Source organism: Sceloporus occidentalis, unplaced genomic scaffold (genome assembly GCF_023333645.1).
Source record: "Sceloporus occidentalis isolate IW3139 unplaced genomic scaffold, rSceOcc1.0.p SCAF_4, whole genome shotgun sequence".
Taxonomy (NCBI): domain Eukaryota; kingdom Metazoa; phylum Chordata; class Lepidosauria; order Squamata; family Phrynosomatidae; genus Sceloporus; species Sceloporus occidentalis.
This window is the reverse complement of record NW_028316984.1, coordinates 108,290,019-108,315,513: the sequence shown is the minus strand read 5'-3', so window position 1 is coordinate 108,315,513 and position 25,495 is coordinate 108,290,019. Positions and strand designations below refer to the sequence as shown.

General features: G+C 41.6%; 1 protein-coding gene across 6 annotated transcripts in view; it reads left to right on the top strand.

The window, feature by feature from the left end:
• Nucleotides 1-1,143: 1,143 nt before the first annotated feature.
• The window catches only part of BTBD10 (BTB domain containing 10), a 43,157-nt gene continuing 18,805 nt past the window's right edge, over nucleotides 1,144-25,495 (top strand). Inside the window, exons 1-2 of one of the 6 annotated variants that reach the window (XM_089521215.1) lie at nucleotides 1,148-1,254; nucleotides 17,441-17,571. In XM_089521215.1, the coding sequence (XP_089377341.1) occupies nucleotides 17,471-17,571 (101 nt within the window). In that variant the 5' untranslated portion in view covers nucleotides 1,148-1,254; nucleotides 17,441-17,470. Of the gene's footprint in view, nucleotides 1,255-17,411; nucleotides 17,572-20,602; nucleotides 20,938-25,495 lie in introns of those variants that run through there. The other 5 variants (XM_089521217.1, XM_089521216.1, XM_089521218.1 and 2 more) reach the window with 5 other exon arrangements.

The window sequence follows — 25,495 nt, the reverse complement described above, 5'->3', positions numbered from 1 at the left end:
GCATGACTGAAGCAGCATTACTTTTATGTGTTTGTAGCTTTTATATGTTGCAATGCCCTACATTTGTCTTTTATGTCCTACGTTTTGAGATGAGGAGAGAGCGAGAGAGAGAGCAGGGAAGGTGCTTGGTTGACTGGGGCTGCACTGCAGAAAACATCCACTTTGACACTGCTTTTAGCTTGCCATGGCTCAAGGCAATGGGATTCTGCGGTCTGTAGCTCCGTGAGGCATTTAGCCTTCCTTGTCAGAGAGCTCTGGTGCCACAGCAAACTACAGCCGTCCCTCCACACTTGTGGATCTGACTTTTGCGGGTTTGATTATTCATGGATTTAATTAATACGTTCTCTCTAGGAATCTCTAGGGCCTCCATTGCTATGGTCAACTTTAACCGAAAGCCACACCGAATGAGCTATAGAGATTCCTAGAGAGAACACTCCACTTGGCATTTGTAGTTCCTCCAGTGCAATTCCATGGCCAGTGTCTGGAAGATGTTGACCACAGTGTTGCACTGGAGGACCCAGAGTTTCCTGGAGAGGTGTCCTCTCAGGTAAAAACCTAGTGTTTGTTTTTGTTATTTGCGGGTTTTCCACATTCACGGGGGATCCTGTGCCCCTACCCCAGCGACTGTGGAGGGACGGACGGGTGTGCAAATTTCGACACCCGCTCTAACTGTCAGGGCTCATAATACTATGCGACCCTGGGATCTGTAGTTTGTGGGGGCTCCAGAGCTTTCTCACAGGGAAGGCTAAATACCTCACAAAACTACAAGCTCCATAATTCCATCGCCTTGAGCTGCAGGAGTTATAGGGGCCCTATTATAATATCTATCATTTCATATTATTATTTATATTATTATTATTATTATTATTATTATATATATACATATATCTATATCTATATCTATATATATATATATAGATAGATAGATAGATAATTTATGTATATTTAAATATATTTATATGTTATTTATATAGGTAGTCTGTGTGTGTGTGTGTGTATATAATTTCCATTATTTCAGGAGGGAGAGGCCTCTGGGGGCTGGAGGGGGAGGAGCCACACAGAGGCCACTCTAGCCGCTCCGCCCCTTTCCTCGCGCGCCTGAAGTCTCGCGAGGCTTCACCCCATCAGCCCTCTAGTTTCTCGCGATAACTGCGACTGGCGCTCGAGCCGGGCCTAGTTGTCGCCTCCAGCGGCGGCGGCGGCAGAAGGAGAAGCAGGGAAGCGGCGGCGAGGCCCCGACGGCGGGCGCAACAGGTGAGGAGGGGAGTCGAAGGCCAGGAAGCGGGGAGGGGAGGGAGGCAGCCGGGGCTGGAGTGGGGAAGTGCTGCTGCCTGCGGCTGGCGGGGACTGCTGGAGCCCCTCGGTTGGGAGAGGGAGGCTTCGGCGTGGTTCCTGGGGCTGAGAGAGCGTTCCCCTCCCGCTCCTGCCTCCGCACTGGAGGCACCGCTTTCGCCTCTCTCTGGCTCGAGGCCTTGGGGCCCTGGGTGCTGGAGGTTGCTGTGGGCCCAGGCTCCCAGCATCCCACAGCCTCCAGCCAGAGAGAGGCGAAAGCGGTGCCAAACCGGGTTATGTCTCCCGTGTGGATGCAGCCTGAAAAGGGGGGGGGGGGGGGTTCGGGCCCTGGCCCCCAGAGTCGAAGTGCAGCGCTCAGACTGAGGCAGACTGGTTGAAACTGAGGGTTTGGACCATGCTCCGAAGCGGAGTGCGCCCAGAGCGAAGAAGGGGGCCGTTGTAGGTCCAAGAAGCCCTGCGCTTTTTGGGATGTGGGCGACTCACTTGGGGCTCAGAGCCAGAGAGAAGGAAGCGCTGCATGGGCGGTGGACGCCTGGTCCCAGGAAACTGGACGAAGGCTGCCACTGGGAAGGCTGCGGCGGAAACAGAACAAGTTTTCCTTTCCAGCCGAGCTCCTGGTCTCCCTGCTCCTTTCTGGTTAACAAGGCTGGTTTCAAACTCATCTACAACAACAACAACAACAAAAGCCGCAGCGTTCTGTGTGACGTAAGGCTACGCAGTGTTGTTGTTGTTGTTGTTGTTGTTGTTAACAACCTGTCATCCGATTTTCTTGGCAAGTTTCTTCGGAGAGGGCCCTTTTTTGCCCTATGGCCTTCCCTGAGGCTGAGAGAGTGTGACTTGCCCAGGGTCACCCCAGTGGTTTTCTATAGCAGCCGAGCGGGGATTCAAACCCAGGTCTCCAGAGTCATAGCGGTTTTGTCACACCGGGGCTGTCTTCGACCTAATCTAGAGATTAAAGCGCATTTAGAGCATTGCACAAGTGAACTAGACAAAATCCTAAAGTGTAAAAAGATGCACAACTGAGCACTAAACTTAGCATCATTCAAGCCACTGTATTCCCTGTTGCCATCTATGGATCCAAGAGCTGGACTGTTAAGGAGGAGGATAGCAGGAAAATCACTTCCTTTGAGCTGTGGTGCTGGAGGAGAGTGCTGAGGATCCCATGGACAGCCAAAAAGACAAACAAATGGGCCCCAGAGCAGATCAAGCCGGAAACCTCCCTGCAAACCAAGATGACAAAAATGAGGCTGTTGTACTTCGGACACATCAGGAGAAGGCATGGCTCATTGGAGAAGATGATGCCAGGAAAGGTGGAGGGAAGCAGAAAGAGAGGACCCATGCTAGATGGAAGGACTCTATTCAGGAGGTCATGGGATGAGTGTACAGGAACTAAGCAGAGCTCTGGGGGGCAGCTGGGTAGATTCAGTCAGAGAGATCATAGCAGAGTAGTGGAAGATAGGGGGACTTGGAGAGGCCTCATCCACAGGGTGGCCATGGTTCAGGGCTGACGTGAAGGCAGTTACCAGCAACAAGCACCAAAAACGCTTCCATCGATTCATGATCTCCCAGAGAGGCCAGAATGGACCCCTGCTCCTTGTCCTTTTGTAGGCAGGCTATGAGACATTTCTTTGTATAAGTTGCTGAAGAGAAGTTTAGAACTTGTAGCTAACCAAAATGACTTGGAGAAAATCACCTACTTCTTAGCTAAGACAACTAGGTCTGTTATGTTCAGCACTGCTAGTTTTGCTGTGAAATCAGCTAAACTTAGATTAGACTTTGAGGATAAAGGCCTGCATGGGAATCTGCAGTAAACAGATTGTATTCATTTGAATAGAGTATGGAAAAATGTGATGTTTGTAATTTTAGTGTAAACATATTGCTCTGTATGTTATAGAGCCACTTCACTGTGGAAGTTTTAAAGGGTTTTAATTATTATTGTAATTTGTTGGCTATGACCTGTATTTGGTTGTCATGAGTAAACTGTTCAGAGAGATATAAGGCATTTTTAAACAGACTGGCTTTTAAAACAGAAAGTCTTTAACGAATGGGCTGGGGGTGAGAGCAGCCACAGAGAAGGCATTCCTATCAACTTTATCTGTGAAGGAAGTGGGACAAACAGATGCCTCCTGCAAATCTTAAAGCTTGGGCAGGCTCATATGGGAAGATACAGTCCTTCAAATAGCCAAAGCTTGAGCCATACAGGGCTTTATAAGTCAAAATCAACTGTTATTTTGGCTGTAATGGCTAAGGTGGATGTTCCTGTCCAGTGACATCTGGAGAGCCAGAGGTTGCCCACACCTGCCCTGTAGCCTAGAATGCCATTCAGACCAGTGTTTTGGGAACTAGTGAAGCAAAGAGGTGCTTATCAAATGCTAGCAGCAATGCAGTACTTAGTGTTAGTTGAAATGGTTGGATTATTTCAAAACTTTAAGATGAAAATATCCTTTGAAAGGAAAAGTTACTACTCCCTTTTGTTTGTGAGCTGTTGTGTGATGGAACTTAGACTTCTGATTCTGTTTTTTGGAAGCTGTTCTGATGGTACATTCTGATGTTTTAGTTTAGGAAGCAGGCTTTAAATCTTTCCTCTGTTTGGAAAGGTGTGCTATGAGTGCATCATTTACAATGTAAATCTAGTTTGGTTTTTTTTTAGGATGGATGAACATACTAAGAAAGGAAAATAGAGTAAGGTTGGGCAATTCTTTCTTCTTATCATTTACTCTTCTCTCTAGTTTATCTAGTAATTCTTGACCTCTGAGTCATTATTTCAACTAACTTTGTCTCAGTGTTACTTGCATTTCAGTATACTGAACAGGGAGGAGGTAGTTTCACCTCATCATTCCTACTCCTGAAATTGCTTTGGAAGTTTGCCAACCCTCCAGGGCAGATTTCAGAGGGCAGAGGAATCACCCCATTTTTGTTCCACTGCTGTAAACCTTTCATTGAATGTCAAATAGATTCTGCCCATTGCTTTTAAAGACAAAACACATACTTTGCTTTCTTGCAAAAAACTGTACTTTTCCAAATAATAAAATGATTCCTGTTCAGGCCTTTGTACTTAAAAGTTATTATTATGTTCTACTTTTAGAGTTCTGGGGATTTCCCCCCATAGAGTAGTGAGTAAAGCTTTTCAATAGATTAGATATGGTCCAGTTGCATTTCTTTATCATAGACAAAAGCAAGTGCCTTTTAAAATCTTTCCTTCTGAAAAGTCTGTGTTTCATATATATATATATATATATATATATATCCATGTATCTTCTGCAGTGTAGCAAAACATTTATCTGTCTATTTCCAAATATTGTTTTATTATATGTAAAAATTCAAAGTGGTATACATCAGTAAAATATATAAAAAACAAATACACAGAAAACAAAACTCAGATTATTTTTGAAATCCAAGTAAGAGATGTCAGGTTGGAGTAAATAGGGAAAACTTGCCCAATTTTTTTATCATGCATCAAAAAATGAGGACAATTGGAGCTTGTTAAATTTTGATGGAAGAACATTCACCATAAAAGGTACCACAACCCTGAATACCCTGAATGACTGCCATGTAGGTGTTAAGAGTATGTGGCACTACCTGGAAGGCCTCTCCAGATAGCTTTAAAGAGCCATTAGGTCTTTAAGAGAAAAAGTGTCCATGAGTTAATCATGTCCGAAGTTGTTGAGGGCTTATGCAATGCAGGCGGCTGAAGCCATTTTTCAGCAGAAGTGTTATGTGTTGGCGGTAGGTTGCTTCACTCAGAAGAGTTTGGAAAGAGTTCTAGACTAGCTGCAAGGACAGCCCCTCAAGAGTGCATTGCAGTAGAGCACCTTTGAAGCTACTGAGCCTTGGACTGTTATAGCCAAGTTACCTCTTGTCAAAGAATAGCTGTTGGTGTCATACTTGCTGATGCTGATAAATGATAGTCTGTGCCACTGAAGGCATTTGGGTTACCAGTGACAAATGGGTTTAGGAATACTCCTAGGCTGTGAACTGCATCCCTTAGAGCGAGTATCACCTATCCAGGCATCCTGTCTTCCAGCAACATAAGTCTCCATCCTGCCAGTATTCAGGCTCAGTTTAACAGCTCTTATCCATCCACGGCTGCATCCCAGCAGTGGATCAGAACATGCACAATCACACCTGATTCAGATGTAACAGGAAAGTAGAATTGGATATCATCAGATATATCAATAACACTTATTACTTGGCTGCTTGGGCAAAAAACCCTGTACTCATGTCAATGCTGTTGCTATCTGTTTCCAAGATACATGGCAACTTCTGGTGAAATAACGCACGTTTCCCTGCTTAGACCCATAGTTAACAATGTCATGGTGTTTTCCTGGAGTTAGCGTGTGGTTTTGTGGCATGCAAAAATGTGTATTAGGCTCAATTTAGGGATGCAGAAGGTAGGATTGCCTGTGTGACCAATGAGGGAGAACAGAGGAGGACCTGATCACATGGTAGGGGGCCTCCGAAGCAGGGTTACCAACACACCTTGAAGATATTCCCTGGAATGTTTTTTCCAAAATCCCCGGAATTCCCCAATATTTATCGGAATATTCAGTCAAAATCCCCGGAAAGAAATTAATTAAATTCCTCAAATCATAGAATTGTAGAGTTGGAAGAGACCACAAAGGCCATCCAGTCCACCCCCCTGCCATGCAGGAACTCTCAATCAAAGACATTAAGCCTCTGTTTAAAGACCTCCAGTGAAGGCGACTCCACTACACTCCCAGGGAGTGTGTTGCACTGTTGAACAGCCCTTACTGTCAAGAATTGGCAACGCTGCTTTGAAGACCCTCACCATGTGATGGGGGGGGGTCCCTCTACCCTCTCCTCTCCTGTAGTTAAGGGATGCTAGGGACAGATAAGCTGTGCTAATGTGATGTCAGCCTGGCTGCCCCATGCAGACAATGCAGAGCCACTTCATCAGGTTTGGCCTGGTGCCATCACGGCCACTGGGCTTACCAGTGTAAGTCTTCTTAATGTAGATAAGGACTTAGCTTCAAATATCCTGATGATAGCAACCAATGACTTCATATAGATGGAAACATACACCCTTTAGCACAGTTTCAATAGTTTCCAGGGGCTAGGAAACAATCTAGCATTGTTCTGCTGGAATTTGTTCTGCAGATAGGAGCAGAACCAGCTCCCCCAATTCCCTTCTCACTGAACACATGAAGGAGGAAACCGTAGTGGATGATATCAAAAGCCACTAAAAGATTGAGCAAAAGTGTCAAGGTTGTACTCCCTCTCTCCCTCTCTCCCTCCCTCTCTCAATAAAGGTCATCCAGCAGGGCAGACAAGATCAGCTTGGTCCTGAAACCAGGCCTGAACCTAGATTGAAATGAGTCCAGATAATTGGTATCATCCAAAATTGTCTGGCATTGCCAAAACTCTCTCAAGGGTCTTTCCCTGTAAAAGTATTTGCAATTGTCTAATTAACTTCCTTCATACCTAGACCATTCATTCTGGTTCCCTTTGCATTACTTTCATGTGCCTCCTTAGTAAAGTATACATTTAAGATAGTTTTTTAAAATTACAAGAACATAATTTTTGGAGGCATCAAAATAAAAACTAAAGTAAATAAAATTGGGATTATTATCTAAATGCAGCTGATGTTCTGATTGATCAAATAAGATATAACAAATCTTACTAATGTTACATATTTTGTTTTCCTTCAACTAGTAAGAAATATTTATCTTGCTATTAAAGCTAATTAAATCAAGCATAGGATAGGATAGGAAGGCTGATGATGGGAGGAAAACAAACAAAAGAGAAGCAGGGAGGAGGTAGGGGGTTATGCAGAATGGGGAGAATTATGTGACTGTAAAGACAGGAGTGAAAGAAGGGGGACTTTAATGCAAGGTGTTTAGATGGTTAAAGAGTCTTGCTCTGTTCATTAGGAGGCATCAAGATCCTTGGGCAAAGAATACACAGAACAAGTGGCTTTCTAGTTGACAGACTCTAGCTTTCAACAAAGTTCTGACTTCTTTACTTTCTCTTCTGTCTTCCATGATCATGAAGGGGATCAAAAATGCTCATTTCTGTTTGAAGCCACAACCTGCTGTTGCATTCAGACTCAAACGAATTGTACTTTATAACAGGGGTGGGCTATCTGATGCCTTTCAGATGTTTTAAATTGTAGCTTCCATAAGACCCAAACATAGTGGCCTGTGATGGGATTTAAAATGTTATAATCCTAAACATCGGGGAGGGGGAACCAGGTTGCAGGTCCCAGTTTTAAACTGTGGATTATACAAGACAGGATTATTAACTATAAATTGATTGTGGCTTGTTTGAACTAACCGTACCCTGTAGGTTCTGGTCAGGTATTCTTCCTGTGTCTAGAAAGTCCGTTATGAGAAGGGGGAATGAGGCAACATGTCCTCCATGGGCTAGTAGGGGCCTTTCTTTACCAATCTCGATAACCATCGAGGTTAATAATAATATCGAACTAGTATGTTGTGCTTTTCATATGTTTTGAACTAGAACATTCACTCTGTGAGCATTGGCTGAATTGTGGAAGGATGTTGTAGACCAAATATTGGGTGGACCAAGAGTTTCTCATCCTTGAAATAAACTAACCACAGTTCTCAGAGTTTGGAGATAACACGGAACTAGCTTAAAAGCAGAAATTAAAGTCTTGAATTTTTTGTTGTGGCTATAGTAGAGGAGGAGAAGGGAAGGGGAATAAATGAGCAAGTCTGAGACTTTTGCAGACTCATAAATACTACTCTGAATTGTAAATCAGCATTACATTTGGAAAGGCACATTGGGGGACTTAATTCTGTACTGCACAGTTAGAAAATATGTATGCCTCCAAATGATGCTTTGTTACCCCATTAAATACAACAATAGTGAAGATGATAGGAGTTACAGTACCATCTGGAGATCCATGCATTCCTCATCCATATGCTATAGTGCAGTACCACAACCAATTCCAAAAAGTGAAGCTGTACAGTATGATACTTTCATTTATGAACAATAATGTTGTCCCATTTTGTCCTTTAAATAAACATGATTTTTTTTATGGTTTAAGGAAGGAGCAGGCAAAATGTTACCTTGATGATGCAAGAGGGATCCAAGGCTGGCTTTATGGTCCACAATTTCCTTCAACTTACCCAGACAGCCTTTTTTCTTGCTAAAGAGATAGGTGTAATTGCTACTCTTGTAAGACTATGAGCAGCATTTTTTGTTTTAACATGGACCCCCATATACACAAGGATCCCCCCCAATACACACATAACATTTTTTCACAGCTAAGTCTTGTTCTTACCTTGTGTTTCATAACTTCTGACAGAAATGTTTCCCCCTTGTTTGTTATTGTCCTTGTAAGCCTCAGAGTATCACAGGGGCAGAAAACTGGCCACCAAAGCTGTCTTGAGATGTTCACTCCATTTTTTTTTTGGCCTTTTTCATTCTTTGCTGTGTTTATATATTATGGTCTTATGTGAATGATGTCCATTTGGTATGCATTGAAAAATGGGAGCAAATTTTGAACTGTAATGTTATGTTCCTTATTGTATGGTACTTCAAATAATAATAAAAATATTCACAGGACTTAAAGTTTATATACAATATGTAATTGTTAGAATGTAGTGCCGGTTCTAGGTCTACCATTACTATGTTGCAAGTCTAATATAGAATGGCCAGTGTCAGAACCAGGATAGTTCTATCATAAATTATTATTAAAGAGGAAAAGTAATTGTAAAAATAATTTGTTATGTTAAAGAGTTTAAAATATAACGTATATGTGGTTGGATGTGGTCTGCTGTTAAACTAACGCTGGAAGGGTTAATTCATGAATGCTAGAGGCATTCATCTTCAAGAGGAAGTAAGGAGGGGTGGAGGGGGACAGGAATGGTTGCTATGGTAGTGAAGATAAACTAGGCAGTTTAAAAAGAAAACAGGCTGGCTAAAATCAGTATGGTATTGTTATTTGTAATTTTAGTACTGTTATATTGAAGTTAATTTAGTATTGACATACTGCTGTATTATTATACTAAGTTAAGTTAGTTTGGACTTAATGCTAAGTGATGTGGTATAGCATTAGGATATACTGTATGTGCTGTTTGATTATTGTATGTACTTAAACTGTTATATTTGTTAAGCTTTCTTTAATAGATCAAGATGTTGATAGCAGGTGGATAGATATGGCTGAGTTGTGTTATTGAATTATTGTTATGGCTGGGGGTGTGGGAATATGGTTGGTTCCCAAAACAGGGGACGTCTGGATAATTCTGGATGGTTCGTTATTACATTACTAATTAATGCCTTGGCGGGAACTTTGGAGCCAATCATATCCTTTAATTGATTGTTACAGGAGGGGTTATTATTCTAGTATGAAGGAGAGGATTTTGGATGACAAATTAGACTTGACAAAAACCTCATCACTGTTTCCTGCTACATTTTCTTTTTTTTAATAAAGTGTTTAGTTTAGACACACTGTCTGACTCTACACTTTCTTGAGAAGAAGATGGTGGGAGACTGCTTCATGACAGCCAGTGTACTTCTGCTGGATTTCACAGCTTCCACAATAGAATTAGGACCCCCCCCCCCCCCCGGTGATGTTTCCTACCACTCCAGAACAGAATTCAGACTGAAAGAGGGATTTAGGAGGCAGGGGACTGACCCCTTCCAGTTAAGTGGCAAAAGAAGTTGGAAGTATACTGTTGGATCTGGCCAATATGGTTATTTTTGCATTTAAGTTTAAGGTATACCATAACTGGTGTGTTAGCTCATTCTGTTATCATTTGCCTTCAAGTAATTTCTCATTTATGGTAACCTTAAGGTGAACCTATCATAGGATTTTCTTGGCAAGATTTGCTCAGAAGCCATCCCTTGAGGCTGAGAACATGTGACTTGCCCAAGGTCACCCAGTAGGTTTCCATGGCTGACCAGGGATTTGAATCCTGGCCTCCAGAGTCATGGCCCAACTCTAAAACCACTTCACTACACTAGCTTTTGGATAGGCTGCTAACTGTGGTCAAATGAAAATAATCACTTACTGTATGAATGGCTAGGAAACCTAGTATGTGCAAACCTAATGCATGAAATATTAGCTGAGGCATATTTTTGATAAGTAGGACAGTGAGGGAACAGTCTTTTGATGTCTGTGTTATGAAAAAAAAGTTGGCTCATTTTCCTAATATGCCCAGGTATTTCAAAGTGAGTTTGAGGTTACTCTGCTTTGCTTTAACTTAACCTTCATGTATTATTTCTTTAGTAGTGTTTTATGTTCTTTGTTATTGTTTACTGCCCTGGTACTTTAGCCTAAAGGTTGAATTAAAAATACTATTAATAACATAAATAAATGAGAAACAAATGCTAATTAATGAACAAGAATTGGATTCTCATAAAAATGATTTGTTTACATGATACAGGTTTTCAAAGATCTATTTGTTCAAAAACTTTGAGTGCACCTTTTCAGTGTATTTTAGATGTACCTCTTTTTAAAATTGATATATAAAAATAGAACTATTAATATTACACCATGATATTGAATGATTAAAAGTTAATTTAATAGAGGATCACATTTCAAAAATAATAATAATGAGAATGGGTCCAGTGTAGCTGTGTTTTTGCTCAGCGGTACATAACCCATTCCAGCACCTTTGTATGTCTATTTTAAATCAGAAGGCTGAATGAAACAATAGTAACAAAATCACAAGTTTGGTTTGTTGACTATCTGAATGCTAGTCATAATTTAAAAGAATAGTAATGAAAAATGGAAAGAACTGTGCTAGTTGTAAAAAAATGTCTTGGAATTTTTTAAGAACAGCATGGCACATCACATTGCAAGCGCAGTGGATGGTTGTCTTAATTGGCCTTATGCTCCATGACATTATGGTAATGGTGTGTGGGTGGGTGTCTACATGTCTACTTCATGATTTCTTCTGATTAGAAATGTTTTCAGTTAGAAAATGTTGGGTAATAGTAATATAGCAATAACAAGTACATTTCAATATTGCTTATCAGTGCACTTCAGCACTCCCTAAGCGGTTTACAAGACATAAGCTAATTGACCCCAACAAGCTGGGTACTCACTTTAGCGACCTACATACAGAAGGATGTCAGGCTGAGTGGACCCTACGTACCTTGCTGGGATTGAACTCACAACCTTGTGGCTTGTTAGTGAGTGGCCGTAGTACCAGCATTTAATCACTGTGCCACCAGTGCTCCCTAATACAGCTTGATAAGGGAGAATATTTGGAGAGTTGTACAGTGTGGCTTGAACCTCCTTAGCTCTGAGAAACAACATCTTCGACCATTGATGTCAGATGGTCCCATGGTGGCAGGCTTTCTTCCACAAGCACTTTGGCTGGAATTTTCTTGGGCTGTTAGACTGGTGCAACTCCCAGTTATGGTGGTGGTTCTGCATTTTCTAGCTATGCATATGGTGGCATTTACTATTCTGGTATGTAAGTGATCCTGGCAGCACAACAACTGTCATCCCTTCTGATTCATTTTTGGGTTTAGCTGTACTGTCACTCCATGTCCATTCTCACCTGACTCATGTATATTTATGCCAATACACATTACACTCTGCTAATGCTCAGTAGGATTCCAGCTATTATCAGCATTGTAGAATATTGCCACCTTGTCAGATGATAGCTAGCTGTCTGTCTGCGAGCAATAACTAATAATTTGGCTAGTTTCCCAATTCTTTTAGGGTGCTAGTTCCCCCCCCCCTCCTGCCAGAATACTTTGTCTCCATCTTTCCCGTCATTGTTTTAAATCACAGTATTAGAGAATAAACAGCTACATCTCCATTTTAATGCAGTTTTTGTATCACTTACTCTTGGCCTTTAATTATGTTCCCAACCCATCTGATTTTGTTTTGTTTTGTGTTTACTGTATATACTCCTTTGTGGACCAAATTGGGGCAGATGTTTGGTGAATGGAGTCTTCAGATATTTGCATCAAGTGCTTGATTATTGCCTACTTGTATACTGTTAATATTTTTTTCTAAAATGAGTAGGCTAAATTGGTCAAGCTAGAAGTAATCAATTTCAGATGCAGAAGTACATGAAATCTCAACAGTGAAAGTCGTCCTTATTTCTAATATTTATCATGCCAGACTTAATATACTGGGGTAATATGGACTGATTGCCTAATGTGAGAATAAGGTGACCTCAAAGTGTTTCCCCCTGTGTGTGTGTGTGTGTGTGTGTGTGTGTGTGTGAGTTTTACTAGAACCTAAAAATTCATCAACTGGAGTCTGGTGCAAGGAATAACACATATAAGAGATTATCGCATTGACAAATGCTGCCGCGATAGACTCAGGATTGTAAAGATGAACCCAGGTTTTATCGCACATGCCAGTGGCTAGGTGAGCACAACCCATCTTCATCTGAGACCTCAGCCGCGCTTACCTGAGACTTTTCAAAAACGGAACACTCCAGTTTTTGAAAAGCTGCGGGATAAGCATGGCTGAGGTCTGGGATGCAGATGGGTTGCACTTGCCCAGCTGCCAGCGTCTCCATTAAAACCCAGTTTCATCTTTACAGTCCCGAGTCTATCGTGACTGCATTTGTCAATGCGATAATCTCCATAGAAAAGACCAGGAAGGGTTTTTTAAGTACCAAAAGTGGAGCCACAGTTCTTTCATGCAGAATCCATTATTGATTACATGTTCCCTCAGCTTTTTTTGAATATCAGTAGTATACTGTGCCTGCGTCATATGCAGCTTTCAGCATATGCTGAAAGAGGCAGGGGCGCCACGCCGTGGGTACGAGCCCCATTGTTTTCAATGGGGCTCTACCATATGTGATATTTCTTTTATGCGGGGGTGGTGGTGTCAGGAATGGATCCCTCGCATAAGGGAAGGGCACACTGTATAATTTAGTGCAGGTCATCTTATTGCTATTGTGCAGCAGTGGTTAGATAGAAATCCGGGATAAACTACCGTAGATTTGGACATCTTATCTTAATAGATGTTCACCATCCTGCTCTGAAGGCAAAAATATTTCAGTTCCATGTATCTGTGCCAATCAGAAAAAGTAGTACCATCTGAATATGGAGGTAGAGACTTGTATTCTGATTGCTGCCCCATATCAACAGTACAAGGAGAGGAGAACCTTTGGCCTACATCTCTAATGGGCCTGTCTAAAGTAACCAGTCCTGCCTATGAACATATGGTTGCCCTCCATCTATTTGAAGCCCTGTCCCTCTTAAATGGGTGATGGGACAGGGGAGGGATTAGTAAAGGAAAGGCAGTGGAACAGAAGATCTCTCCTCACCTGATGTAATCTTATTGAGTCGAACCAGAATCAAATCATGGTTTAAGGTCCAGACTTGTTAATAAAGAAATTTAAACGAACCACTTCTGTGCTTAAGCATTAGCTTCTGCATGTGGAATAGTAAGCTGTCGGAGAGAAGTGTTTTGCACACAAGAATTATTGTATATTTCTTAATTAGTGGCCAGGAGTTAGAGAACCTGGGCTACAAACACAAGTGCACAATAAATAAACATGTATTTATCAATTTTTAAAACTGTTTTTAATTTTTTTAAACAGTAAGTTGCTTGTAAACATTTAATAGTAAATCTGTTAGTAGTAAGCATATTAGTTCTAGAGTTAAGCTCTAAATTGTACCAAAGTCTTCTACATTATGTTTTGATTTGAAAGAGGCTTTTCTATATAAAGGAAGTATCAATTTGATATTTTCTCAGAAAGGAATTACATATAAACAGGCATTTCATTTCATGCAAATAAACTAGTTCACCTCATAACCCAGACCTTACTTCAGTCTTTTAATTTAATTTTGTTTGCACTTTAGGTTTTTGTGGATGGGTTAGTGCAAGCATGAGATAGAAAGGAGCAACTGGAAAAGATGTCAGATTTTTCCATTGTGCGGGCTGCTATATTGCTATCATGGCTGCTGATCTTAAACACCCTGCTGGACGTTATTTAAAGACACCTCCTCCGTAAGGGATGGAAAATGCATATAATGTGACAAATATGCAAGGCTTCCTTGTAAGGGGTAGTCAGAAGAATAAATAACCTGTAAATAAATATGGATTGATAGTCAGGCATGCATCATTGTTTAGAAATATATGAAAATGTAAAATGTTGAGAAATTTAAGTTGACCTATTTTTGTGCTAATTTAAATTGGGATTGAAATGACCATGATTTTAAGACATTCTGCTCTGCCTAAGGTGGCTCTTTCAAGTAGTAACCTCACCCATTTGCATGGCCAGCGAGAATCCCTGTGAAGCTTCTGATCAGTTGAAGTGTGTACAGTACTGTAGCAGGAGAGACAGCATCCACCCCCAAGGCTACTTTTACAGGCCCCTGTGCTCCCTGAAAGCTGCTCTGAAGAATGGTGGGAGGTGGTGCATTGCTTGGCATAGAGCAGGGGTCGGCAACTTCCGGCCCGCGGGCCGGATGCGGCCAGCGGAGGCCTGCCGACCGGCCCCTGGCTGCTGTTGCCGCCGCCGCCCGTCACGGCTTTTCGCCGGTCTGGGCGCCGCCATTTTGGGCGAAAAAATGGCGGCGCCCATAGCGGCCTCTGGGGCTATGGGCGCTGCCATTTTTTTGCCCAAAATGGCGGTGAAGTCTCACGCGACCTCGGGGAAGGTCGCGTGTGACCTTGCCGCCATTTTGCCACCCAAAATGGTGGCGCCCAGAGCAGCGAAAAGCCGCGACGGGCGGCCGCAGCAGCCGCGGCGGCGGGCCTCTAGGAGGCCCGCTGCCGTCTCTGGGGCCCTCCAGGAGGGCTCCGAGGGTGGCAGGGGGCCTCTGGGGGGCCCATTGCCGTCGCTGGGGCCCTCCAGGAGGGCTCTGAGGGCAGCAGGGGGCCTCTGGGAGGCCCTTTCCCATCTCTGGGGCCCTCTAGGAGGGCTCTGAGGGCGGCAGGGGGCCTCTGGGGGGCCCTTTCCCGTCACTGGGGCCCTCCAGGAGGGCTCTGAGGGTGGCAGGGGGCCTCTGGGGAGCCCTTTCCCGTCGCTGGGGCCCTCCAGGAGGGCTCTGAGGGCGGCAGGGGGCCTCTGGGGGCCCTTTGCCGTCGCTGGGGCCCTCCAGGAGGGCTACGACGATGGCAGGGGGCCTCTGGGGGGCCCTTTGCCGTCGCTGGGGTCCTCCATGAGGGCTCCGATGGCAGCAGGGGGCCCGGTGCCGTCGCTGGGGCCCTCCAGGGGGCCCTCCAGCGCTGGAGGCCCCCACCAGCTTTTTTGCCGGTCTCTGACGGGGCCTGGGGCCCCATCAGGGGCCAGCAAAGATGGGGAGGCCTGGCCCCCGGGGGGTGGAAGCTTCACCCCCCGGCATGTGGCCCCGCCCCTGGAGGGCGGAAGCTCCACCCCCAGCACGCGGCCCCGCCCCGGAGGGTGGAAGCTCCACCCCCGGCACGCGGCCCCGCCCCGGAGGGTGGAAGCTCCACCCCCGGCATGTGGCCCCGCCCCGGAGGGTTGAAGCTCCACACCCGGCTTCAGCCCCCCAGTTGCCTGAGGGACAGCAACCCGGCCCCCGGCTCAAAAAGGTTGCCTACCCCTGGCATAGAGGGTGGAATTGATAAACATTGCCTTCCACCCCCCTTCTGCACCATCACATAGCCCTGTCAGCACCTTTGAAACTAATTGCTAGATTTCAGCACAAATTTTGTGGACTCCACATCATCATTTGCTTATGCCGAAGCACATAATTTAGACTCAAAGATGCAGCTGAAACAAACTAACAAGGATGTCTCCATGTAAACTATTATATTGTTCTTTGATACTGTCTTTAATGGCCAGACATTTATTCAGATGCTAACAAAATGTGCTGTTAGTTTCAATGTTATCTTCTTACACAAGTGTGTATTATTATTGTTTCTAACAATTTTGCAAAAAATAATAATCTAAGATTCAGTTGTTACAGAGTATTCTTAGTTACTTTGACCTGAGTACAGCTGGTCTTAGAATTTTATTTTCAAATTAATTTGTAACAATAACCATTCAGTTAGAAGTCATTCTCTGACTTTAGTACCTGTTCTCCAAAGTTTTGAAGTTTGGATGCATCAATCAGTCTATATTTCCAAGAGGTTTTATTTTGGTAGCTTGCACATCATGGGGCAATTGCAGAGTGGTAGATTAAGCATAACTTCTCATCCAAATTTTGGACTTTGTTGGAAGTTAGGTGTATGATTTGGATTTGTGGTATACACCCGTAATTACTTACAGTCTGCCCTTGGCTTATACGGTGATCCGTTCTGGACTCCCCGCGTAAGCCAAATCGCGCGCATGCTCAGGTCCCATTCACCTGCGCCATGGGCACACACCCCATTCATCCAAATGGGACGCTTTGCCCTGCGCACTTCCACATGCCTTTCAGCATATGCTGAAAGCTGCGTATAGCATGTCCACGTATAATGCGAGCGCACTGTATTTACTCCTTCACACATTAGAGGACTTATTGACATTGAGGACATAATTCATAGCAGTTTGTGTTGTGAGGCAGGTGTCACAGAGAAGTGATATTTTACTACCTAATACAACTACAGAGTTCTGTAAATCAGAGGCTGGAATCATATGGCCCTCCAGATGTTTTTGAACTGTAAGTTGCTTGACCATAGAAACCTGCTGGTTGGCCTCAGGCAAGTCACACACTCAGCCTTAGATGATGGCAAGGGCAAACCTTCTCTGAACAAACCTTGCCAAGAAAACTAGATGATAGGTTCCCCTTAGAGTTGCCATAAGTTAGAAATGACTTGAAGGCACACAACAAGTTGCAGCATTCTTCATTATTGACTGTGATGTCTGGGGCTTCTGGGACTTGAAATCTGTCAACCTTTGAAATCCTGGATAATTCCCACTCTTGATGTAAATCGTGTGGTAATCTAGATTTTTTTCTTATACTGTTGGTTTGTGTGCAATTAAGAGTTACACAGTGCACTAATAAAAAGTTGCTAGAGAAACTACTCTCAGTGTTCTGTGTTGTCAGTAATGAAGTCATATAATTAAAAGTGACTTCCCATAATGAAAATGTCATTATATCGCAAAGTCTGGGTATTGGGGGGGGGAGCATGTTACACAGCTGGAACGACAGTTTTGGCTGTGTTTGTGGGGAAGAAATCAGTAAAGAGTTCATCTGATGTTGCTTTTGTTTAATTCTACATGGCATTTTAAAAGGTCAACACTACTCTCTTAATGTAGGTTATGAGTGCTGGCTGTATTCTTTTCAGAGCAGTAGTGTGAGGAAACTTTGAAGTGGAATGGCAGGACGGCCTCATCCATATGACAGTAACTCCAGTGATCCAGAGAATTGTGATCGAAAATTGCATAGTAGACCCCGTAAACTTTGTAAGCATTCAAGGTAGGTGGTGTATATGCTATAAAGCATCTCAAAATGTCATCCAAATGAATTTTGGAAGCAACTTACTGTGGCTGTGTCCTGAAAATGGTTGGTGCTCTGTGAAAATAATAGCACGGAAACATTCTGACTGAATGCTTTGTTTTTGATATATTCACTATATCACTATATTGCCAACTTTAGCCATTTGTCTGTATGGATAAGAGTAACTTTTGTCCCCTTTAGCTAACAAATTTGTTTATCCACAGAATTGTATATTGCCAAAGTGTGATTCTCTATCAAACTGTGCATAAAAGTGAAGGCAGTTGAAAAGTAGAAAAGCAGAAGAGTATGTGGTACTGAACATCTAGAATCTTTACATATAATGCCTGTTGAATCAGGTATTTCAGGTGTTCACTGTACTTCAAAATGATCCCCTATTCTTAGCTTACTGTTACAGTATTCATTGCAGAGATGGGAAAAGAAGTATAGACTGTTACTGATAGTATGAGTTTAGTGTTAAGTCAGAACAAAATTCATAGTGTCCTGCTTATCATATGTATTGTAACTGTGGTATTTTAGCAGTAAGTAATGTTAATTAAAGGTTGTAAACAGCTTGGATCTAACTTCTTCATTTCTATCTAGAACACTTACTCGGTTAGGAGTAGCTCTTAGATAAAAACCTCTGAGCATAATAATACAAATATATGTTTCTGGAGACTTTGAGAAAACACATTCAGTTGACAGGCATTATATTTTGGTCATACAGATTTGCTAAATTGTAATATAATGTTAAGTGCAAAAGTAGCACAAGTTAGATTTTTGTACATTCAAGGTTTCCCTCTGAATTACTGTTTTGGTGCACTTTGATGTGAAAATTACTGTATGCATGCCTTTGGATTTGTAGAAAAGGGTGGTGTTTGATTTTTCCAAGTGTTTTTATATCCTGTCACGTATCTCCATGGGTATTTGCTTAACAAAAGGAGAAAAAATCTAGAAAGATAAGACAGGGAGCAAATTTCAGTCAGATACCAAGAAAGAAAAATGGAATAAGTTTCCTAACATGTTTTGATTAAATCTTTGTCAGGGACAACAAGTATAGGTCCTTCTTTATTTTTTTTAAAAAGCTGCCAAAGTATTTAGGTTATTGCATGCTAATTTGAGTACTTGAGGAACATATTTTCTATATAAGCATTTGTTAATTTTTGTAAGCTAGAATGTGTATTCCAGTAAAAGTTCCTTCTTCTTTCATCCATGTGGATTCTGCTCTTTCTTCACTGCTTGATATTAATTATAATGCATCTACCTGCAATAACCACCGGTCGTAACCATGTGCTAACCTGAACCACCATAGAAACCAGTTTCAAACTCTGGCACAAAAGCTAAGCAAGAATAGCACCTATGTGTGTTGTACTGGAACACGATTAATGCTAACTCTGGCAACAAGCATTTGCACTGGTAACTGTTGATGAAATGGAGTGGCTGATTCTAGGCTCCTGCTCTCTAACCACAGTAATGTCACTACCATTGTTGACACTACATCATATTGAAGGGTGCAAAAAAGGAACTGGAGCGTGACTTTGGCACAGTTTCTGGCATCATTTAAACAGCATACCTCCAAAGTGACCCACAGCAGCTTTATTTTGGCCTGTCTATACAGGCTCATAACTATCTATGAAAAGATGCATTGCATTCCAAAGTCTGAATAGTAAACAATTATCTTGTACAGTGGACCCTTGTTAATAAGTTTTAAAATGTAAGTGAAGTTGCATTACACTAGTACGGCCTTAAGGGTGTAGCCACACTGCAGAATTAAAGCAGTTTGGCACCACTTTAACATCCCACAGGATCCCTGAATCTGTAGTTTGGTATTATTCAGCCTTGTCTATCAGACAGCTCTAGAATATAGCAGACTGCTTTAATTCTGCTGTGCAGCTACACCCCTAATATATGGTTCTACTGATGAACCTTAGGTTTTGGAGTATCATATGTATATTTCAAAACAAGAACAAGGAGTGCGGCTGATGTGTTGCTTTTTAAAAAATATTATGCAAAATGTTTGTGGTGATATTTAGCATTGCACAAGCACTTGTGCAATGGTCATTTCCATTCCTCTCCCACTCCCAAAGGTTAAGTCTTTGGAGGGAACAGCTAGTTGGATACTACTCTTTATCTTCAAATATTTGAAATTGTTATTCCAAATGTGTATTTTTGCACAGTTTTGGGGGTAAGAAGGAGTGTAATGTGGAAGAAGATTAGTAGGGTCTAGAGAATGCAGCTATGCCGAAGAAATTGAAACCCTTTATTTAAAACCGCTTCCCCACTAGGTTTGTTTCCTATAGTTGTAGTTCTTCATATTGTATTATATATGCAGGTCAAAGACTAGATAGCATATAATGAAACATATGGGATCTATCACCTTAGAGAGAAATGTCATTTTTGTGTGTGGTGCATATGTTTTCTTGGATTGCAGCCGACTTGGTGGACTAGAAATAATTGTGTGTGTGTTTGCTCTGTTGTTTCATGACTTGTTCCCTTAAATTAGTGACCTACATCCTGATCTGCAGTGGCATATAGCTCAGGAACATTTTTAAATTGTGAAAGAAATGTAATGCCCAGAACAGTTACAGTTTTGGCTTGTTTTAAACATGCCGCTTTAAAATCTAAGTTCTAATATTTCCTTATGTATTTTAAATGGATGATAATGGACTTAAAATCTTTAAATCTGAATTCCTATCCAGGAAAACCATGAGGTCCTGAATGAAGTCAGTTGATGACTGTGCTGGTTTGAATGTCTATGAAATCAACATGAAAAACATGTGATAGAAAAACCTTTTCTGATGTTTGGTTAGTTTATTGAAACATGACAAGCTGGCAGGACTAGAAATAGCTTCACAGATGGTTTTTGGCAATATACCCAACGCCTCTTGTCTTATGTGTTCATTGCACTGTCTGTCAAATATGATAGCCAATGGCTGCTTAGGGATGAGGAAATGGTAAGCATGAATTCAGCTTACAGGAGGCTGCGAGGTCAGACGTCAGTACTGCACTGTGCGCGGCTGAGTCAGTGGCTGCGAGAAAATGAATTGAATTAATATCTAGGGGGCTTGCGTCTCTGAGCACTTAATGGACTGAATAGCTGTAACAGGATTGTTGCCATTGAGGGAGAGAGGAAAAAAGGATGTTAGGAAGTGAGGCAGGCTAATGGTGCAGTGGAGTATTGAGAGGAGGATAGAAATAGCAAATATGCTGAACTTAGCAAGTAATGCCAGAAGATGCTGAGCTGACTTCCAAACCTGCCACCTGGAAAAGAGCAGACTGCCTTTGTACGTTGGTCTCAATATTCTCCCCATGTTTTTGTGTTTCCTCCCTGTTCTACACAGAAAGCAGGTGCGTAACCATTGATAATCCAATAATCTGAGCAGCAGTGAGTGAGGGCTGGACTACGCAAAGGAGATGAACTGTTCTTTGTGTAGCCTGATCCGTTTAAATGTCTGATATGAGTGACAAAAAGCAGGCTTGTGTGGTTCTGTTTCTGGGAAAATTGTATGCCTAAAGAAAAGGCTGTAATTGAAATATATTGTTAAGTTGCATTTCTGTATCTTAATTTAACAGGAATTGAATGTTGATGAATTTGCTTATTTTTTTCTCAGAAGAGACTCTTTAAAGTTTGGTTGACTCCAGAAAGGAGTATTCCTTTTTATTATTTGAACGATTTAGAGTTCTTAGATGTATATGTATAATTTGAAAGTCACTTATCAAGTCATTTATCAGGTAATTAAAAAAAAATCTATGAAAACTCTAGGAATTGTATATTAAAGTCAATTAAAATGTGAGTTGTCAGCCACTACATTGTCTGATAATATGAAAAGGACCATAACTCATAAATCTATAATATTAACAGATAATTGCTCTTAATCTTATTTTATATGATTGTTTTTAGTGTGGGTTTTAAAATTTGTAAACTTATTGCACTTTTAATTGACATGAATATTTTATATCACACGTGATATGTAAACCCCCCTTCCCCCATGATGAGCACCATGAGGAGTACTTTGAAATACTGGAGAATTAAAGGTTTATTTTACATACAAAAGGTAACATAGCATTTGAGGTTTTTTTCCTTAGAAATTCTGAATAATTTAAAACTCATGTTCATTTACATATGGATCTCTGCTTAGAGGCATCTTAAAGTTTTCTTTATCTATCAAGATACAGTACTTGCATCGCCACCAATCTATGTTGCAAAATAGCTGCAGCACAGAGGCATTCTTACAAAGGCTGTATATAGTGACAGAGTTGCATTATCTAATTAGTTTCCAAGTTTACAGAACTTGAAGACCTATATCCCATTGAGAGAGATGCACAGATCTTATAAGCATTATAGTGGAGCATTACAAAGAATTGCTCTAGTTGAATATAATAGGCACCATGGTGCAGTGGTTTGAGTATTGGATTAAGATCAGTGTTGCCAGCAAGCCTTGAAGATCTTCCCTGGAATGCTTTTCCAAAATCCCTGGAATTTTCCAATATTTATTATTATTATTCAGTCAAAATCCCCAGAAAGAAATTAATTAAATTCCCCAGATTCTGGGGAATTCTCCGGAAGTTGGCAACACTGATTAAGATTCTGGAAGACCAATGTTTGAATAAGTCATGTAAACCCACTGGATGACTGGGAAAGTCATAATCTCTCAGCCTCAGAGGAACACACAGCAAAGGCAAACACTCTCTTAACAAATCTTGCAAAAAACCCCACAAAACCATGGTAAATTCACTTGAGGGTCGCCATAAGTCAGAAATGACTTGAAGGAACACAGCATCAACAAAGCTGTGTATTTAGTGAAGCTGTGTATTCAGAGACAGGAAGTGAGAAACCTACTGCTGTCTAAAAGCAATTGAGATATGCCATGTTTTATCAGATGGTTATTTTGTGAGCACATTCCATGTTAGGTTTATGTCAGTATAAATATTTCAGAAGTCTTCTCCATTGGCCAGAAGTAGTTGAATATTTGATAAGGGGTGAAAATCAAAATATCTGTGGTTTAACTGTTACCTTCAAGGAAGGTTTTACTTATAAATGTATTTTATTCCTATAAAATGCCTGAACACAAGGCAATTTAATAGTACACTCCCTCTTTTAATTTGTGTGTGTGTGTGTGGGGGGGGGAATAATAATGCTTGTCATAATGCTTTCAGCATACCTGAATATTTGTGCACAAAACTACAGGTGTACCTTAATAATCAAACCTCTGACAAGCTTCTTTGTACAAAGACTGGCCAGCTCCCTTTTCCTTGTTATCCTCTGTCTAGTTGGAAGGTTTTTAGCAGTATTGGGAACATGGTGATAGGTGTAGGGTTGCAGCAGTGTGTCAGCAGTAAACAATGTAATAAATCTTGAGCTTGGAAAGAATGGGGTACTACTCTAGGTCATCCTGCCATTGCTGAGTGTGCCTACAACAAGCAAGGCAAGCAGCAGTAAGACTCCCTTACTGAGCATGTGTGAACAGCAAAACAGAAAGAAAAGAAGGAAAGCAGACAAGCTTGCCTTGTTGGCTGCCCCCAGCATGTTAAAGAAAATTGATCTATACATTTGGCCACCAAAATGGAGATCATAAGAAAAATGGAGGCTCATGAATGAAAAAAATAATTCTCTCTGGATGCATTGTGGAAGAAGCTATCTGGTGGTCTATAGAAACTTACAAATGTTTTTGTTTAATTATGCAAAGCTTAAGTTGTTTAATTTCACAAGTGCATGTTGTTTTGAATAAACAGTTTGCTGATATGTGTTGAACTGCTTTAAAAAAAAAATGGTATGGAAACCAGGTTTCTAGGCTACTTCTGCTTTTAAATTGCATCCTCATCCCAGTCTATCTTACTGGTTACTGAACTCTCAAGAAATTACACTACAGTAAGGCAATTGGCAAAGATTGGGCAGGGGAATCTGGCTAAGAGTTGTCCCCACCAATTGTAGCCTCTCTGCCCACACCTTAGGGCCACTTTTTCTCATATAATCTGCCCTGTACACTCAGGTTCTCTGGGAAATGTCTGTGCTAACTGGCCAGGACTAGACTGGCAACTGTTTCCCAGATGGCTTTTTCATGCGCTGTGACTGTGGAATGACCTGCCAGAGGAGATACGACAGGTTAAAATGCTGACTGCTTTTAAAACAGCATTAAAGTGAGATCTCTTCTGGCAGGCCTACCCAGTTAATTTTAAATCACTATTTTTAACCTTTATATGAACTTTATATGAGGTATTTTAATGATTTTATAGTGTTGTGGTTTAACTGTGGGGTTAGGTTATGTGTTTTTAATTGTGCTTTGTATTTTAACATGCTGTACCCCACCTTGATGAAAGATGGGAAAGAAATAATAATAATAGTTATTATTCATTAGTGTCTTCCAAACCCACATTGGAAGATAGAGGGGGCAGGTTATTTATGCAAAGCACAACATTCGCTTTCCCCCAAAGTCTAGCCTAACCCTTCTTTGGCACACAGGAATTGCTTAATGGGTCACTCCACGTGCTCTCTTGAACCTAGATGGCAAGCACTTGCCTAAAGATAGCACTTTGCCCATTCCTAGAGTTCTTCTATTTTTTGTCCCTGTCAACATTATTCTATGTGGATACTTTTTTAATTTCCTCTCTTCACAATGAAAATAATTGCTTAGAGCAGTCAGGACTGAAGTTACCAGTAATCATTTCATTCCGTTCTGCCCAACTGAAGACAACTTGCCAGTCTAAATGATATTCTGTGCAGCCTTACGTGCTGCTGTCACAGTTATGTTTTTAATTGGCTCTAAGAGGGACTCGGTAGAGAGGATTCAACAGTTTAGTAGTTTGGGTGTTGAACTAGGACTCTGAAGATGAGGGTTCAAATCCCTGCTCAGCCATGAAAACCTACTGAGTGACTTTGGACAAATCACACTTCTCAGCCTCAGAGTAGGGCAAAGGAAACCCCTCTGAACAAATCTTGCCAAGAAAACATCTTGATAGGGTTGCTGTAAGTTGGAAACAAGAAGAAGAGAGAATAGCAAGATTTGTATAATAAGTTATAGAGCAGGAATAGCATTGTGTCTTGGAAATGAAACTAGCAGTGGGAAAGAGGCAAGTTAAGATCAGATTAGCATTTGACAAGGAAAAAGAATCTGGGGTGAAGATAACCAGCCTTTCTTAAGTGTTACATATTCTGCTTTCTTGAACATGGGTGTAGGGAATTCTCTAGCCTCACCTGACTTCCAGGGAAAACTCCACATGAACAGGAATCTCTTCCAAATCACTGATTTCTGCATCAGGCGAGTGATGCAGGGAGCATAGCTGAGTGTCTCCTGCTCCCACGTTATAGAAAGTACGCTCAGTACCACCTGACCAGGACCTTTTCCACATGGGGTGGAATCAAAGCCCAGGAGGGGAGAGGGAAATGATTCATAATTTCAAAGAACCGTTGCATTTCTATTCATTGATGTTTGACTGTTTAATAATTTTGTATCAGTTTCTCAAATGTTTTCTGAGATGTTCCCTTCTGCACATAGGCACCATTCTTTGTAGAAGAAATGAAAAAAGTTTCCAGAATAAAAGGACTCAATTTAGACCTTAGATTCTTCTCACAAAACACCAAAACTGAAACAGGGTTCTTGTTTTGTTGTTGTTTTTTTATTTATATACCGCTATTCCAAAGATCATAGCGGTGAACAGCAAGTAAGCTAATTAGCAAGTAAGCTAATTTGCCCCCAACAGTCTGGGTACTCATTTTAGTGACCTCGGAAGGATGCAAGCCTGAGTCGAGCTTGGGCCCTTTTGCTGGTCTTGAACTCGCAACCTTGTGGTTTCGAGTGAATGGCTGCAGTACAGGCATTTAACCACTGCGCCACCAGGGCTCCATTCTTCCTTCCTTTTACTTTAAAAAAATAAGGTGGGGGGAGGGAGGTACTAAATTAGGCAACTT